The sequence below is a fragment of the Suillus discolor genome, assembly GCF_016758755.1.
Source record: "Suillus discolor strain FC423 chromosome Unknown F5147scaffold_367, whole genome shotgun sequence".
Lineage (NCBI taxonomy): Eukaryota > Fungi > Basidiomycota > Agaricomycetes > Boletales > Suillaceae > Suillus > Suillus discolor.
The window spans coordinates 1-18,537 of record NW_024541614.1 but is presented as its reverse complement, the minus strand read 5'-3'; the positions used below and the strand labels follow the sequence as shown (position 1 = coordinate 18,537).

Here is an 18,537-nt window from a genome sequence, read left to right as displayed (position 1 = left end):
AACTCCGATGCAGCAAGCATTTGGGTAAGCAAAAACGGTCAGTGTCAAATCCGTCAAAATCAGGTCAAAATCAAGGGTTGTCAAAGTTGAAATCGGATTTGGACGTTTTTTAGCGTCCAAATCCATGTCCAAATCACATCCAAATTGGCCTCAAAATCCAGCTTTGAACTCCCCTAATGTTTGGCAGTTTTCAATACATATGCATAATTTTATGGTTATCAGGTATCACAGAAATGATCCTATCTGCATGCAATGACTTGATGTAAGGTTGAGATTACCATATAGTGTGAATGGAGTCAGTGTGTCTGGAGACTCTGAGTGTATTATTATACATGGTTGAGATCACCATATGTAGTCTTTGTATACCACAGTCCATCAGGTCAGTCTGGACACTGAATGAATAGATATATGTAGTCTACCATACAACTAGTCCACACCCATTCTGCCTTTGGCACAGGAAGCAAAAAAGAGTGCTTTGTGCTCTTTTTTTAGCTTCCTGGCCTCAGCTTCATCCCAATAATTCTGGGGGCTCCTGATGAGCATTGTTCCTTCATCACAGGAAGCCAAGGAGGGCTGCACCCTTTTTTGGCTTCCTGGCCTCTGGCTGCATCCTAATAAAATTTTAAATTGTGCATCTTGAATAATTTTGAAAATACATTTATGAGCAGCATTTCAAAAAAACTAAAAGTACAATCTATTATCTATCACACCACATAAAAGTACATAGTACATAAGATCAGTCAGTTCCATGTTCTTTGAGCAAGATTTTGACAAAAGTAAAAATACAATCTACTACACAACATAAAATTACAAAATATGTAACAGTATCATCGAATGTATTTATTTTCCTGTTTTTCCCTGCCTCCCGTCTCCCGTCTCCCGTCTCCCGTCTCCCGTCTCCCGTCTCCCGTCTCCCGTCTCCCGTCTCCCGTCTCCCGTCTCCCGTCTCCCGTCTCCCGTCTCCCGTCTCCCGTCTCCCGTCTCCCGTCTCCCGTCTCCCGTCTCCCGTCTCCCGTCTCCCGTCTCCCGTCTCCCGTCTCCCGTCTCCCGTCTCTCGTCTCTCGTCTCCCGTCTCTCGTCTCCCGTCTCCCGTCTCCCGTCTCCCGTCTCCCGTCTCTCGTCTCCCGTCTCCCGGTTCTCCTGCCCTCCCATTCTCCAGTTTTTGAGTCTCTAAGTGGTCTTTTTCTCCTTTTTCATAATCTTCTGCCATTCATCTCCCAGTCTCTTTTATCTTATATTTGTTTTCCCCCTGTCTGTAATTGTATTATATGTTGTTCCATTATTTGCTGTATGTATACAAAAAATACTACCATAACAATCACAGTAAGGAAAACACTCAAATCTAATCACATATCTGCCTTGCCCTGCTCAAACACATCATTTTTCATTATTTAATGTCATGTACATATACAGTTACCAACGTCATGCTAAGTTCCCATCAGGCGACGCTGTTTGAGTCGGCGCTCGAAAACACGTGACAAAACCACGCGAGATTTCCAAAAAGAGGTTAAGCGAGCTAAGTGCTCCCATGTGGCCTTTAGCAAAATACACAAAAGCCATGCGAGCGCCCATGCATTTCCGAAAACTGTCGTACTTTACTTCTTAGATATAATGATTCTGAAAGCCACTATCTCCATGTGCATAACCTGTAGAGAAGCTAATCAAAGTAGGGTTTGGGGTTGCAAGCTAGTGCAGGCACTCTGGGTGTCATGACTGACCTGACTGACTTTGGTATACAAAGACTACATATGGTGATCTCAACTATGTATAATAATATACTCAGATTTACACTATATGGTGATTCCATGCAAATATAAGAAGTTTATATTTGCACAAGATGAGGGTACATAAATCCACACAAATATAACATGTACATATTTACACAAGATAAGATTACAAGTGCTCTACACAAATATGACATGTGCATATTTGCGCAAATATGATATGTGCATATTTGTGCAAGATGAGATTGCAAGAGTTCCACACAAATATGCACATGTCATATTTGCGCAAGATGAGATTGCAAGAGTTCCACACAAATATGACATGTGGATATTTGCGCAAATATGAGGTTGCAAGTGTTCCACACAAATATGACATGTGGATATTTGCGCAAATATGAGGTTGCAAGTGTTCCACACAAATATGACATGTGGATATTTGCGCAAATATGATATGTGGATATTTGCGCAAATATGCACATGTCATATTTGTGCAAGATGAGGTTGCAAGTGTTCCACACAAATATGACATGTGCATATTTGCGCAAATATGCACATATCATATTTGCGCAAATATCCAAATGTCATATTTGTGCAAGATGAGGTTGCAAGTGTTCCACACAAATATGACATGTGCATATTTGCGCAAATATGCACATGTCATATTTGCGCAAATATCCAAATGTCATATTTGTGCAAGATGAGGTTGCAAGTGTTCCACACAAATATGACATGTGCATATTTGCGCAAATATGCACATATCATATTTGCGCAAATATCCAAATGTCATATTTGTGCAAGATGAGGTTGCAAGTGTTCCACACAAATATGACATGTGCATATTTGCGCAAATATGCACATGTCATATTTGCGCAAATATCCAAATGTCATATTTGTGCAAGATGAGGTTGCAAGTGTTCCACACAAATATGACATGTGCATATTTGCGCAAATATGCACATATCATATTTGCGCAAATATCCAAATGTCATATTTGTGCAAGATGAGGTTGCAAGTGTTCCACACAAATATGACATGTGCATATTTGCGCAAATATGCACATGTCATATTTGCGCAAATATCCAAATGTCATATTTGTGCAAGATGAGGTTGCAAGTGTTCCACACAAATATGACATGTGCATATTTGCGCAAATATGCACATATCATATTTGCGCAAATATCCAAATGTCATATTTGTGCAAGATGAGGTTGCAAGTGTTCCACACAAATATGACATCTGCATATTTGCGCAAATATGCACATATCATATTTGCGCAAATATCCAAATGTCATATTTGTGCAAAATGAGATTGCAAGTGTTCCACACAAATATGACATCTGCATATTTGCGCAAATATCCACATGTCATATTTGCGCAAAATGAGGGCCTTTGATATACCATAACGCAAGCTTAACCTAAAGGTAGTTACAAAATTATGGTTAGAATCATCTTCGCTCCAACTCTCTGCTTTTCTCAAAACTGTCCATCTTTCTTGCTCATTTCGAATGTAGCTCCCTCAATAATAATATTCTCGCAATCCTGACTTTTCCTTGGTACCCCCAGGATCCCACAGTCTGTCTGTATCTTTTTCATTCTTGCCATGTTTGGTCGCATTTTCCCCACCGCCTATGCTGGCACACTGTGACATGTTGGGTGCCATGCTACGAACTTTGGCCGGCGGCCCAGCATTGGTTTGGCTGAGAGCATGTTGATTTTTTTTCCGCTGTAGCTCGATGACACCAGATCTTGGCAAGGTCCTGAGACCACAGTCGGGCTCACAACAGAGAGCATGACCACTTTGATGTCTACTCCCTATAAAGAAAATTTCCACAGTCCGGTCGAAGTGAGGACGACCCATCCTCCCAGGACGATGATATCTTAGAATGTGGAGGAGAATAGATCCAGGAATAGACAGGAGTTTGAGGAGATGCGCATGAGCCATCTTGAGGAGAGAGACGAAATGCGCATGACGCGTGAAGATGAACTCGAACAATATCAAGACCGCATCGACGAGTTAGAAGAGGAGGTAAGAGATAAGCAGGCGATCATCGACCATCTCAATGACGATGTCGAGCGGTTGGAGGAGGAAACTGATCAACATAGAAAGGACATGGATCGGTTGATTGAACAGAGTGTTGAGCATGGTATTTCACGAAGGGAGTCGTTTTCAGCTTTCAAAGATTCAATCATTGCATTTGTTGATAACGCTAACTTGGATTCCCGTACTTAGACATTTATGTACACCGTTTGTATATAGCTAATTCGTGCTTGTTATCTTCACCAGACTTTGACACAAATCAGTTACTGGCGAGAATGTGGGATTATAAGAGAATTTGACGATAATCTGATTAGAGAATTCCGGGACTTATAGCCACCATCAATTTTCTGTCGGATATCTGCAGCGCGAGACTTAGCAATTGGGAAGCCTCTCTTTTTAATTATCCGCAAGGAATCGATGATTATTTTAGTGTATAAAATGATGGTAATCTAAGGGACTGAGATATCTGCCTGAAGACCCTGAGCATGGATTGAAACGGTGCTGATAAGGTCGCACGATGCGAGAAGCCGAGTCCAAGCTTCACCACCTGCCGAGTTATCAAGCTTAACTTAGCTTATAACTGAGTCCACCATACACCCGAATCTCGTGGTCAACACACCTGACAAGTTCTAAACTTCTAGTTGCTCTCCCAGTCCAACACACTCTCTGTCATGACTTGCGCAGACATATGTTGCTCCGCGTTCCCGCCAGTGCATTTGATAGCTGGGGTGTCTCAGTTACTTTGCGCGCACACTTAACCTAGTCTGAAGGAAGTAGATCCGACCGCGAAAGTTGAATGTAACAGGCGGTTGTGGTTGAGTTGCTTGTCGATCTTGAGACGTTATAATGCCAATTATGGGGCGAGTGAGATCAAGTACAAAATGTATGCTTGAGAGAAGCGCACAAATCTCGAAGTTGCTTGGTATAATAAACAAGCAGCGGATGCTTGTCACCTGCACCAACATATGCGTGTTCAAATACAGTAAATTGAACATCCATTGGACTACCCAAAAATCAGTCCATATCGCATTGGATTGTAAATTTAACGAACCAATCAGGCATCATAATATCCAGTGTCTCTTCATTTTAAGAGACGAGAACCGAGACACAGAGGCAAGACGTTCTTATCCGGAAGCTAACTAACTAAGCTGAATAACGGGCAGGTTCTAACTTGACTCTAGCGTGGTATGTCGATGCTTACTCTGATGACCTGATCTTTGTCGTATACCCTTTCACTTATTTGTACCATTATCCTTTCCTTATCTTCTGCTCTTGAATGTATTTCGCTTGACTTGATTTTACTCGACCGTTGCTTCATATCTTATCCGATCCTGATCCTTATCCTTGACTCGACGTCGCTCGTCTCGACTGTCATGTCGTGTGTTGTCTTGTCGTACGTACTCGTACTCTTCCTTATTATTGCCCTTGACTTTCATATCCTATGCTATCGCATTTCTCATCCTCTGATATTGACTTGACTGGGCTCTGGCCTTGCATTGACCTCGGAATCTTATTGTATCTTCCTTATCATTCCTCAATTGATCATTTTTTCCCATGGACAATCGATGAAGGAGAGTCTCTCGTCGATGCAATCACCACTATAGGTATTTATTTTATTCGCTAGTTCTCATATCTTCTCGCAGCAGTAGATCAATTCAAACACCAATCAATCGACCTAGCCAAGTTAGCACAGCTAGGATAAACTACAGCTGAGAAAATGATACACCCACAACCTCTTGCATGGTGACCTGCCACGCATGTACATTCGTGGACGATCAGACTGCTAATCAAGGTGTCTGCGCACTTCATGAGGGTATTGAGTATGCCTACTTGTATATTTAATACAATCTAACACAATAGAGTCCTACCTAGCTTTAAATGTCACCGTCCTCATCTGCATCACTGTACAACATGTTGTCTTCACCACATTGAATTCCATTCCAGAGGTAAATGAGCATTTAAATTAAGGATGAACTTTTCCTAAGAATCGTCCATAAACATTGTTTACACCGACTCATTTGTGCCAGAGTACAATTTGAGAAGTCAACGATATACAAGAGAGTTTCGTTTTAAAATGCTCACAAATGATACCATGCAGTGACGGCAATTATATTACAAGACAACATCCTTTGAACGGCGGAGAAGTAGTGAAATTGTTGAGGAACGTTTATTTTGAAATTAGATATTATTTTGCATGTAAATCGTATGTCATGCGTGAGGAAACCTGAAAATATCTGTTATGGTTGCTGTTGAGAACCCAAATAAAACACTATCCTTGACGACAAACGAGACCTAAGTTACAATTTAATAACAAAGAGACCATTTGTGCCTATCTCTGGTCTCATATCGTCAACGATTTAAACATCTGGAAACTTGTACTGTTATGATACAACGAACGTTTGATATCCTTGCGTGTGTTCGGCTTCGTAATATATTGAATGTTGTCCTTGAAGTTGTCCGTGAAGGCATGATATAACTGGCCGTTCTCGATATTAATATGCTCAAGTGGACAGTTCTGCATATATTCACCGGATGTAAATTGAGCAGTTGTAGCAGATAATTCTCCACGATAAATACCCTTCTAGTCACTTCCCCGTTGGAATAATACACATTAGGTGTCAGATGCACCCTTGTGTAATTGGATAACCTTTTATTCGGACCCATAAATACTGTTGAAAGGTAAAATTGAACTTACAAGTTCGTAGAATCTATGGTGTCTAACCCATTCACGCGCTAATGAGGATTTATTTCACCACCTCCGTGTGAATTAATTGTGATGGCCTCAACGATACCATTGGAGCTTTCGAAGCCACCATGCCATATCGCATATGTTGGTTCATATTGGAGGAAGACGCAAACACAATTTGTGACGAGAGAGCGGTTGATTTTTTGAGTAATACCAAGCGATTAATGACCTTGAAAATAACGAGTTAAGTATTCCTGACCTTGATCTAGCTTGTTAATCGGTATTTCATTAATAGGAAGGACCCAGTGAGACAAACAGAGATGGAGAACGGTATTTTACCTTGTTTTGAAATCACATTTGAAAAATAGGTTGAGGCTTTGCAAATTCGGTTATGGGTGGTGTTGAGGCCTTGACTTCATTACGTAGACGCTTGACAAGTCCGATGTATACCGGGAAGATTTGTCATCTTACAATTCAAAGCAGAATAGGACACCGTAAAAGTGGTCCATGAAGTCGATCGGTGAACGGCACATCTGTAGCTAGCCTGGCACTTAATTACGAAGTCAGTATCGTATTCTATGATCTCCAGGAATACCCTTGCGAGCGGCCTTTGTTGTATCCACCTGTAGGTCATGCGCGTGTTCAAGAGGTTTTGAGTCATCGTACATATAAAGATCGTGATGCGACTTAGCAATAACTATAGGCAAAATTGAGAGGTGGAGGCACCTTATTATAATAATAAAATCGTTCTATGTGGAGAAACGACTTTATTGATGTATCGGGGATGACTATCATCCATACTAAGTTCAAAAAAATGATCGAGGTCCCCGAGACTAGAGTGCCCGAGTTTAGCGTCATATTAAGCTACCCACTGCTCGACGGTTACAAATAATTAGAGAGGCGCTAGAAGCTGTACAGAAAGGTAAAGTACTTAAAACTTCTGATATAACACCACGCGATGGCCTTGCAAGCGTGACACGATGCAAAGGCAAAAGTATCAAAGTTCAACAACAAATTTTTTTATGAATGCTACAAAATACATGAGACTTATCCTATCATATAGTACAGCACGTATAAATATTGCCAGGGCTTGGTTATAATGAGAAGGTTAGTATCGAGTTCTGACACTGCTACGATATGAGTAGTGGTTCAATTTTGCTTACATAATGTATGGGCGAGGGAAATGTCGAACTTCACGTTCGCTCATACCTCTCCCTACTAATTCAAACACTATAGTCAGTTATACACCACATTCTGTGCGATATACACATACACGATGTGCTTTTCTGCTTATAAACGTGCCGCAGACACTGCGCTTACCCCTACGAAAGCCAGCAAACGGATGCGCATTCGTTTAGAGTCAGCTGGAAGATCCTCGGATGTATGTATTTTTCCAAAGCCTGTATCGTAAATATTGACATGAATTAAAAGGACAAGGAGAAGGAATTAAATGACCTCGGTTCTGCGTCGCAGGAACGCACAATAAAGGAGTACGCCTACACTCTCCTTGAGATGTTGGAACGGCTGGAATACGACGTCGAGAATTCGGAGGCAGATTGGTTCAGAGATAAAAAGGAGTTTGAGGAGACGCACATAAGGCATCTTCAAGAGATCGAAGAACTACGGATGATGCATCACGACGAACTGGAACAGTATCAAGATCGTATCGACGAGTTGGAGGAAGACGTGCGATATAAGCAGGATATAATTGACGTTCTCACTAACGATGTCAGTAGGTTGGAGGAGGAAAACGATAGACATAGGACGGACATTGACAGGATGATTGAACACAGCGTTCAAGATGGTATTGCACGGAGGGTGTCATTTTCAGCGCTAAAAGATACAGTAATTGCATGTTTTGACAAAGCTGACTTGGACTCCCGTACTTAGAGAATAATATCCACTGTTCTCATGTAACTAACTAGTGCAATTTATCTCCTTGCCTTACTTTTTGCAAATTCGCTGTATGTCATACATCACAGGTATTCAAGGTTCCCATCAGACGTTGAAATTTCTTGGCAGATTCCGCTACCGTCCAAGAGATAATTCGTCTTCCACTTCACTTCAGATCCAGTCTTTGCAAACAAAAGACACACAATATACTATATATTCGAGATCTACGTTAGCTGCAACAAGCACAATGTAGCGGACCGTTACGAGCCGCTATTCTGAGACTTGTTGTTCCCCAAAATTTATTCAACACAGTGCGACATAGAATACTTGATGCCTTGCTCAATGAAGAATTGCCTGTTCAATGGGGTGATCAGATGTACGTGTCCCCTCCTACTCCTGGCTCTATATCTTCATTAAATGTACGAGGTAGGTCGATATGGATAGCGATAATCGTCCAATCGATACGTCTGGTAGGTAAAGCTCCCTTGTGATAGTACGAGAGCGTAAATGGATGTTTTATTCGTTTTTTCGAGCAGACTGTATAGACATTTAGATGGACGTTTCTGATATTTAGACACGGTACGGGACCCCTGCGTTAGCTCCCTCCAGGTTAAACTATTTGAAGAAATTTGTTCATCATATTGAGGTTAGTGACCAGTTATTGTATTCAAGCATCATATTTCACATCTTCCTAAGGAACAGAAGTAGCTGTGTAATGGACACTGGAGCGCCTGTGCATGAGCCAACGTTGTCCCAGTGTTTGATTGATTACGGATCACAAAATGGTATATTAAAGGTTTCTCACTCTATTATCGAACTCATCACGAAGATCATCGGGGAACTCACCTTCCTGATAGAAGCGCTACTGACGGAATATACAGTCATTTAAGATTTATAACCTGCATCGGTATTGCAAGCAATGCAAGACCTATCCATTACTATAGTCGTCGCTTTCCAATTGCTTTGTTTAACTTGCTGTACATACTACGGGCGACGAGGGACATAGATGTTTTCGCACCTCCCCGTCTTGCTACATCTAATGAAGACAAGATCTCAAGGCGGCTGACAACTATGCGAACGATACGGATGTTTACTTAGTTTTAACGAGGTATTGTAAGCACGGATAATTTTACAAGACACTGCATGTCCTTACTAACAACCGCGCAGTGAGACCGTCCAAGACCGCAACATAGATGTGGATAGAACGTCGGGCTTCATCAACACAGAGGAAGCTCCTATCAGCAGGTCACTGACATTTTGTTGTAACTGTAGATTGTGTAGCACATAGGGAGGTCAGTGATGTGACTTCCGGGTCTCCCTCTCTCGCTAGCATGAATAACGTTATATCAAGTACACTACAACGTACATATATCTGACGTGAATGAAACGCTCAATGACCTCCACAGCTCTGCACAGCCGTTCTTACAGACCTTCCGTACTTGTGTATTGCATACATGATTCAGCATCAACGAACCTCGTTATGATGTGCCCCACTGCTAAACCTGTGGGCCCTTTGTCCTAGCCTTTTCCACCAATCTTCGTCTGTGCCTTCGCGTAACAGCGCACGGATTCAATTCTGGTACTTTGGCAATATCGAGGTAATCTGCGTATGCATTCTGAATCGTGCTAAGTGGTAAGCATCTGTGGCGATCTAGTGTAGTGTCTGAGCATCACACATCAGCCTTAGTTTAACAAAGAGGCTCACGATTCTGAGGTACAGGAATTTTCGTCCGGTCCTCTGCCAACTCCCACATTAACATGTCACCCTGGCCGAGTTCACCCCAGACTGGGAGTTGAAACGGCAAAAGCACGATCCTATGATCGCAAATTCCATGTTCTTCGAGGAATTCGTCTACAGCATTGTGCCCATCCTCGACGCGAAATGCAAGCAACTGAAGTTGCGCATTGGAAATCAGGAGTATGACTGCCTGCGGATCAGCAATGTGCGGGTTGAGCACAACGCAAATGTGCGTCAATGATTCGAAGAACTCCAATTCTTCCTGTGGCTCGGCAAGAAAGTGATTACCGTTGAGTTCGAGATGGCTGAGATTCCTGAACGTATGATATTCGCTGAGGAAAGATGGAAACTGCATACGGATGGTAAGGACTAATGCCTGGAGTGGCAGGCCGTCCAGTGCACGCCACAGAACCGATCCATTGTTTGCGTATTCATTTGTCGTGAGGATGAGACGAAGCGATGTAACACTCCTGCAGATGGAGATTATCTCTATCACAGTCGATGATTGTATTGAACCGGATAAAGATAGCGCTTTGACGGATTGGAGAGCGAATGAAACAGGCATAGGACGCCTGTACAGACATTCCAAAAATAGTCTAGCATCCTCCTCACCATGTAGAACAATTTTTCTATAAACCAATTGTTCCAAGCTACCGTATGATTGGGTGAACGGAAGGTCATCTGTGAATGATGTCATCAAATGCTCACCATGAATGTATCTCTTGCGAGATCGTCAAATGGTTGACAGCAGCAGCTCGGGTACGTGTGGAAAGAGTAAAAATATTCTGCTTGATCTCTAGTGGAAGGGCAGAGGGCATGATGGATGATGGATGATGGATGAACAATGCAATCGCCACTCGTTGCGAGTGAAACCCATACAATGGATTACATAATCAGCGGAATCTCAAAATTCCAAAATTCGACATCCGACATCCCCAGTGAGGACCAGGTAGGCACTCGTGTTAAAGATGGTTGGCATTCATGATCGTTAAGGGATAAGCTTCCGGAATGTTTCACAACGAGATGTCAAATTCAAGTTTCTTATTTTTCATGGATTTGCCTTACTTAGACTTTGATTTGTAGCCCAGTTCATCAGTAGCCCGTATTGACCGAAGATTCCAAAAGTACAACCAAGTCTCATCGTACGTACGATATGCCCAATTACTGTATGACATACGCATATCGAGAGCGGTGTATTAATTATTTTGAAGGACTAGCTTCAGCGATAGATACAGAAAGTTCATATCATTGTCACGGGTATGGATCCTGATAAATATATTCGTTATTTATTGTGCCAACATGTGCACATACATTGCCAGAAATATTTCAACGTCACACTTCCATTTAATATTGCGTCAGAATAGCGGAAGCTGAATGAATCAATTTAATTCTAGTCACCACTTGTTCAAATCCAATTAACATGAAATGCGTAACTGCAGTAGGAGACTCGCTTAACTTAGACTGTAGTGTGTTTAACCTTTCAAACATCAAAGACATCTCTTGGGACAGCGCATGATTTCAGCCGCAGACGTTATGTCTTTCTGATGCTCTCAGACCTTTATCTCCATACAATTCATTTTCAAGACACGGTCAATGTAGAATGTTTGTTTGACGCACAACGCGAGCGACTACAAGTAGCGTGGAGAGAGGAATCTACAGTGTGTAGTCACAGATTATACCTACCAATTTTGTGGCACCTCAGGTATAATATTCGCGGGTACGTCAAGCGACGAACGGGCAGTCATGAGCAGCATAACAATGCCAATATATTCAAATATATATACATGTACATATATTACGAGTCATGCACGACACCAGTGAGTGCCGGCAGCGACCAGACAAAACAGACGAAGGACAGGTAACTAGCATCGACGGTGAAAGCCCGTCGAGGCAAGAGACCGCCGGCCAATGTGGTTGCAAGCCACACAATACAGAAGGGTAATCAACGAGTCGCGAGTGGCAGCAATCAAACACAAGACGGAGGATAGGTGAAGACCATCGACGGTGAAAGCTCGTCAAGGCCAGACACCGCCATCCGTACTGCGTGCAAAGAATAGGACATAGAACATGAGGAACGACACGCGATCAATCCAGTGTGGTTGCTGTCATCCACGGTCAATCACCATAGAGGCAATTACTCACCATTCATTAAAGCCAAACGCAGAGGAGCAGCAACACGGCAGCGCTAGGATGGCGAAGGAAAGTCGGATGGAAACGGAACACGAATAGCCCACGACGACGGACAAAGGTAGCCATCATCATCGATGATGTACGCCCATAGAGGCGATAAACTACCAACCAAAGTCCAAAAAGAAAAAGAAAAAAAAGTAAGTAGGAGAAGATAAGAAAAAAAGGACGACGGATAACGGTAGCCACCATCATCGATGATGAACGCCCATAGAGGCGAGGAACCACCACCAACCATGAAATCCATGGGAAAAGGAGAAGACACGACGAAGGAGAAGGTGGCCACCGTCATCGACGGTGAACGCCCATAGAGGCGAGAAAACCACAAGCGAAGGTGATGGTAAGAAAGAAAGAGAAAAATTTGCGAAGGGCAAATATATAAACTTCTCATCACGTGACTTTCTCACGCCACCGGAAATTATACCAGATTTTCAATTGACTCCTAACACGGCAATTACTTACCTTGAAGAATGACTGGGCTGATGCATGCGAGACATGTTCGTGTTCATCGTGTACTCGACGTGCCAATGCGCATCGCACAATAATCCATACTGTAGTTAAATTATTCAACATGTCCGATTGTGAAATCAAACATCATGTGAAGGCAAGCTTACTCCTGCCTTATGTCGTAAGGCTGACGAATGGAATGTCCATGCCGCTGCGCTAATCGTAGCACCATTGTGAAGTAAACCCACAATGGTTCGTCAGTGACTGCGTACAGAGTGTCCACACTCAAAACAAAATACCTAGATTACGTCTACCATTCCCTGCGAATATAGCGTAAGGGCTGAAGAATGGGAGGTGTTGCCACAATTGGAGAAGCAGCATGTACTTTTCGTTCTTTAGCCCTCACGCTGTATACAGAGGGAATCGTGACAAAAGTGGAAGTACTATATTGACTGTGCACGCTTATCATCGAGCCCCTTAGCAGATATTTTGGTTTTACTTTACAGTTGTGCCACACCCAGCAGCATGGACGTCCCATTTGTCAGCCCTTCCACTTTATTAACAGGCAAATGTGACATGAATTTGCACAAATTACTTTCGTAATACGGTGTGATTACTGAAGCATTGGAATTATATGCTGCTGCGCTGGTTTTGGGGCCATGGTAAGATTAAACTACAATGGCTGTTCAGTATTTTATACCAAGCGTCAACACATGCTTATGTGCTAGTTGTGGCACAACTTTAAAGTAAAACCAAAATATCTGCTAAGGGGCTCGATGATAAGCGTGCACAGTCAATATAGTACTTCCACTTTTGTCACGATTCCCTCTGTATACAGCGTGAGGGCTAAAGAACGAAAAGTACATGCTGCTTCTCCAATTGTGGCAACACCTCCCATTCTTCAGCCCTTACGCTATATTCGCAGGGAATGGTAGACGTAATCTAGGTATTTTGTTTTGGGTGTGGACACTCTGTACGCAGTCACTGGCGAACCATTGTGGGTTTACTTCACAATGGTGCTACGATTAGCGCAGCGGCATGGACATTCCATTCGTCAGCCCTTACGAGGTATTCCAAGGTAATTCTGGCAAAAATTGAAGTACTGTATTATCGGTGTCCACAGTATGACATATATTGAAATTTGAAAGTGCAGTACGAGGAGGAGATACATAATATCTAAGGAATGAGATGTGTACAGTGCACGGGGAATACAACCCCTACAGGTCCAGATTATCTTTGAAGGATCGGAGTAGCTCCATACGATCAACTTCGATACCTGGGTGCAGCTGATCACCTGTGTACAGGATATCTCCAGCACGTATGCGCTGTGTTATTCCAAGGAATTCATAGACAACCTGAACTATATGGAAGCATGGAGGTGCAGTTTCAGTGTCCTCCACGGAGCTTGCATTACTTCCAGCGGCCCGATACTGCCTACCTTTGCACGCCATCAGGCATAGACTTAACAACGCTCGTCGCGGAAGCACTGAAAGCCGGGTCATACCAAGATACATCTAAAGATACGATTTACTCACCTACTCTCCGTGACAGATAAGGAAGCATAATAACCATACGTCGCAAGGTCTCCAACGCGTGATCCATAGCTTGATTTGTCGTAGATTCTCCAACTTCAGCGTCGATATACCTTGCGAGTTCCGTAAGGTGCATGCACGAATAATGGTAAAAGTGCCCGCCTGTTGAAAATGATGGTACTGGCGTATACACCGCATGTACAACGCCAGGAGGCAGTATTCTTTTTTTATACATCAGAAATGGAATATACAAAATTATAAAACACTCACAACATATCCCCCGGACGAAGCGTTAGCACTTCGGCATCGCAATTCTTATGAATCCATGTTTTATGCCTAGCATAGTCTGCAAGTTTGACCGAGAGATCCTGCAAACCAATTCGATTGTTCGCTCCATCCCTCAACGAAAAAATCGCCCAGAACTTGATGCCAGCCTCCATTCTTACCCACGTCAGGGTTCCCTCAGCGTCGTGATGAGGGTAAGTTACAAATCCAGCGTGATGTAGCAAAGCCCATCCCTTTGCGGTGAAGTTGTCTGGATGGACGTGTGAGCGGATTGGCACACAGTTGGTTGTCTGATTCCACCCGTGCACAAGGCCGTGATCCAGATTTCTGTGAGATTGAGCCATGAACGTTGTAATGTCAATAAAATAATTATTTGAATACCTTAGCGCTTCAGGCATACTGATTTGAGCGAGGGGTATGTCGAGAATACATTGAATTTTCGTTGGATCAAACATCGACTTCATAAATGAATGTATATTTCCCTGGATTGTCGGATTGACATGGTCATGGCATCTCTTCTGTGCATCTATCGTATTCATTAACAACTGTTTCAAGTATTTCAATCTTGTTAACGCGTACCATGAATGCATAATGGACGCAATGGTGATATTCCAAATTGAACGTCCAAGTACTCATCCGTAATAATCCTCCCAGGCGATTTATGTGGGACACCTGTGATTAATACACACATATTGAGGGCGAGAGTGTCCGCGATGGTATCGAGAATGTTTGGAGCAGAGAGGTCCTCGTTTCGCATATGGGACACGTGTGTGGAACCGGCCTTAGACTGAGGACATTGCGATATGAATTTAATGAAGGGAATATCAACCTCATCGCAAATATTAATGGTAGAACCGTTGTAAATCGCTGGAAGAACGGTTATATGGCCATCTCGCCATTTGATAGTTGGGCTTCGTTGAGGAACTTGTGTTCCAAGTACACCGATTGTTAGATCAAGAAGGTCTACGTCAGACATGCTGGACATTCAGACAACGACACGACTGTTAGAGAGAAACCTATTCATTAAACTCCGGAGTCTCACATGGAACTTTAGGGCAGGCACATCGTTATTACGTTATGCATTACTTGTATGCAAAACAAGTGTACAAACAATTGAATTTACGTGGAATATTGATCAATGATGGCGTGACATATACTTCAATTGCGTAGGAAATATAATATTATATGACACAATTGGTTGAGAAGAGTACGTTCGTTTGAACGCATCGTGCAAAATAATTTTACATGAATGAACGACGTATCTCGACGCGACAGAAAAAAATACTATTCGTAAGAGCATGAAGAATCGGATGATTTGCGAACGCGATCACTCGTATACTTGTTCGCTGACGTACGGCGGCGGGTCATTCTCTTCAACCAACTCTATCTGACTCATTAACGATTTCATGGTATGATGTGACCTGATCCCACTCACTTCACAGTTATGATAGGAATTCACGCGAGGCTGAGTGGCATTTTCGTTTGTGAATGTACTCCCTACTGAACCTGAATGTTGCTCGTGGAGAGCGGTGATCACGGATGATGTGTCTTTAGGTTGTATAATGATAGTTGTAGTCGGTAGTAGTTCTGGTATTGTATCCATGTGACACTAATTTGGGGACGTTAGAGTGCCATGTACCAGGATTACAGGACTGGAAGATCCAGCTTGATCGGCAGATATGGACGTCGAGGTGTCATTTTTATCGTGCCCGTCGGATTGAATAGGACGGGTTTCACTCGACGACTGCTGAGTAGCATCTGTGAATCAAATAAATCATCCATGCATCCGCGATCCGCGTGTAAAATCAAACCTTTATGCAGCGTGTCATTATATTTCGTATTTGTTTGAATCGGATCATCCCATGCCTGCATTATCTCGGATGAATTATCCGGCGGACTGCTGACGTTGGAAATTTGAGATGACAAGGTAGGTTTGGCGAGTATGCGAATCCAGATTGGTCGAGTGCAGATAAGGATTGGATGATAGAACTTGATCTAACGTTAGTTTCAGAGCCCTGCTTGACACGCTTTGGAGTTCCTCTGCCGCCATCCTTCTAATACAGATCAATATCAAATTAAGTAACTATGGAGACGATTGCTGACCTTTTGGTGGGACGCTTGCGATAATGTCCTCTTACGCTTTTCAAGCCTCGATGCAGTGACATCAATTCCATTATTAACAGGGATGTCATTTTCTCTAATAATAATGGAATCTAACGCTTGTGTGACATCGCGCCCATCAATGTCACCAAATCCTTCTGCATAATCATGAGTTAAGTTAGTAAAGGCTGACCGAGGATCTGGCGGGACATCAGTGTTTATCCCTAACCAGGGAATGTCCATGTCAGTAATCATCATGTTTTAGCTGTCAGATTGCCACAATTTGAATTGAAAGTACGCACTGTCGTTGAACGGCTGGTGGAGAGCGACTAGGCAAAATGCGTGGATTACCACTGCCAACGTCAGACTCTGTTAGGAGTCTTCCGAGTGAATAAAATAACACAAGTAACGTGGCCGTGACTCCATGTGCACAATTGCAGAATACAAGCGTTCCATACCAACCGCTTCGAAGTAATGATATTGATCAAGCTCCATTAGCCGTGGATTCTGCGGAATGACAAGGCCGTCGAGGTTGGAATCCATATCTATGTTTGTCAGGTCGCGAAATCGAGCCAGCATCCAGGTAGAGAGTTACAAAAAAAATTGGGAGTTTTCTGTCTCAAATGAGAGTGTAGTTAAAGCATCCCATTTCTCTTCATTGGGTGGAAGAGGCCTTTGGTCATATCCTGCAACGTCGACATCCGACATATCAATTTCACAAGTCACATCGTGCTGTAAATAGTCATACATAGCTTGAAATAAATACTCGTGCATCACTTACATCATCCGAATGAACAACGGGATTAGGCATAGGTGGCGTCCCCTCCTCGTCAGAATCAACCTTCAACACAGGTACCTTAGGTGCCTTCTTCTTGCCATCCGACTTCTTTCCTTTCCCCTTACGGACATTGCCTCGTTCCTTTGATGAATTCCTCGACTTCCCGTGTACTTTAAAATGAGTTGCGATTGTATCCGTGATGCTATGTAAGAGTCAATAGCACATGAAATAAGGTATAGAATCGACGCGCACCTGATTATTAAACCTATCGACGTCAGAGACAGCGATTTTGAGTAGTGAAGACTCATCATGCTAGAAATTGTCATACGTTTCTGCAAATATATGAGAGTTCATGACTTACTTGAGTAGGCAGAAGAACAGGATCGGAAATTGGTAAGTTCAAATCCACATCAGACTCCGCCTCTAAGACGGGTGATTGAGGTGCGATCTTCGTTCCCTGCGACTGTTTTCCTTTCCCATTGCGGGATTTTCGTCGTCCCTTGGGCGATTTCTTGGAATTTGATTTGTTTTCAAATAGACTTGCGATTTTATCAGTGACGCTCTGCGAGAATGAATAAGCTACTCTTCACGGTAAAGAACGTTGTGAAACCTCATCGTCTGCATCGATAAAGTCATTCCTTGAATGACCATTGCCTTCAATGATCTCATGTTTCTTCCTACCGAAATCGTTCTTCGCTTATGAGGACGTAGATCTGGGAGCCACTCAGCACCAATTGCGTAGTTGTACTACAATAAGTACAGCAGTATGAACGTCCCGTTGTTCACCACATACAATGTATTCCGAGGGACCTTTGGCAATAATAGAATTAATTAATTGTGACTGTGAACAAGCGTGCACAATGACAATAAAGTACTTATATTGTGTGGCAAATATTCCCTCCGAACAACGTTTAAGGGCTGAGGAACGGGACGTCCATGCTGTGACAAGCGAATGTGGGTGCACATCAGAAGTGTTTCAGAATCAGCGCAGCAGCATGGAATTCCCGTTCTTCTGTCCTTACACTGCATTATGAGGAAATCCTGGCGGTTAAATATCAGTCGTTCAGCAAACGCAAAATGACATTAATTTTGATTTGAACGTGCAGTATCAGGAGAAGATACATGATAT

The 18,537-nt window shown here is 42.8% G+C and overlaps 5 protein-coding genes across 5 annotated transcripts; 1 reads left to right on the top strand and 4 right to left on the bottom strand.

Moving 5' to 3' along the window:
* Positions 1-840: 840 nt before the first annotated feature.
* On the bottom strand, positions 841-1,152 carry F5147DRAFT_660653 (uncharacterized protein; the record flags this gene model as incomplete). Its single annotated transcript, XM_041434688.1, has 1 exon — positions 841-1,152. The coding sequence occupies one exon, from the start codon at positions 1,150-1,152 to the stop codon at positions 841-843; it is 312 nt and encodes a 103-aa protein (XP_041284254.1).
* A 6,572-nt stretch (positions 1,153-7,724) lies between these two features.
* On the top strand, positions 7,725-8,338 carry F5147DRAFT_660651 (uncharacterized protein; the record flags this gene model as incomplete). The annotated part of the gene is made up of 2 exons (XM_041434687.1): positions 7,725-7,829; positions 7,880-8,338. The coding sequence occupies 2 exons, from the start codon at positions 7,725-7,727 to the stop codon at positions 8,336-8,338; spliced, it is 564 nt and encodes a 187-aa protein (XP_041284253.1).
* A 1,499-nt stretch (positions 8,339-9,837) lies between these two features.
* Positions 9,838-10,897, bottom strand: F5147DRAFT_783482 (uncharacterized protein; the record flags this gene model as incomplete). Its single annotated transcript, XM_041442824.1, has 3 exons — positions 9,838-10,004; positions 10,047-10,729; positions 10,788-10,897. The coding sequence occupies 3 exons, from the start codon at positions 10,895-10,897 to the stop codon at positions 9,838-9,840; spliced, it is 960 nt and encodes a 319-aa protein (XP_041284252.1).
* Positions 10,898-13,930: 3,033 nt separating this feature from the next.
* On the bottom strand, positions 13,931-15,506 carry F5147DRAFT_783481 (uncharacterized protein; the record flags this gene model as incomplete). The annotated part of the gene is made up of 5 exons (XM_041442823.1): positions 13,931-14,199; positions 14,249-14,466; positions 14,516-14,857; positions 14,912-15,056; positions 15,110-15,506. The coding sequence occupies 5 exons, from the start codon at positions 15,504-15,506 to the stop codon at positions 13,931-13,933; spliced, it is 1,371 nt and encodes a 456-aa protein (XP_041284251.1).
* Positions 15,507-15,857: 351 nt separating this feature from the next.
* On the bottom strand, positions 15,858-18,449 carry F5147DRAFT_660648 (uncharacterized protein; the record flags this gene model as incomplete). The annotated part of the gene is made up of 13 exons (XM_041434686.1): positions 15,858-15,917; positions 15,966-16,139; positions 16,170-16,288; positions 16,342-16,396; positions 16,531-16,584; positions 16,634-16,854; positions 16,933-16,999; positions 17,412-17,610; positions 17,661-17,740; positions 17,770-17,970; positions 18,090-18,155; positions 18,202-18,218; positions 18,431-18,449. Coding segments are annotated over 13 exons (1,332 nt in total), but the record flags the coding sequence as incomplete, so codon positions are not given.
* Positions 18,450-18,537: the final 88 nt, after the last annotated feature.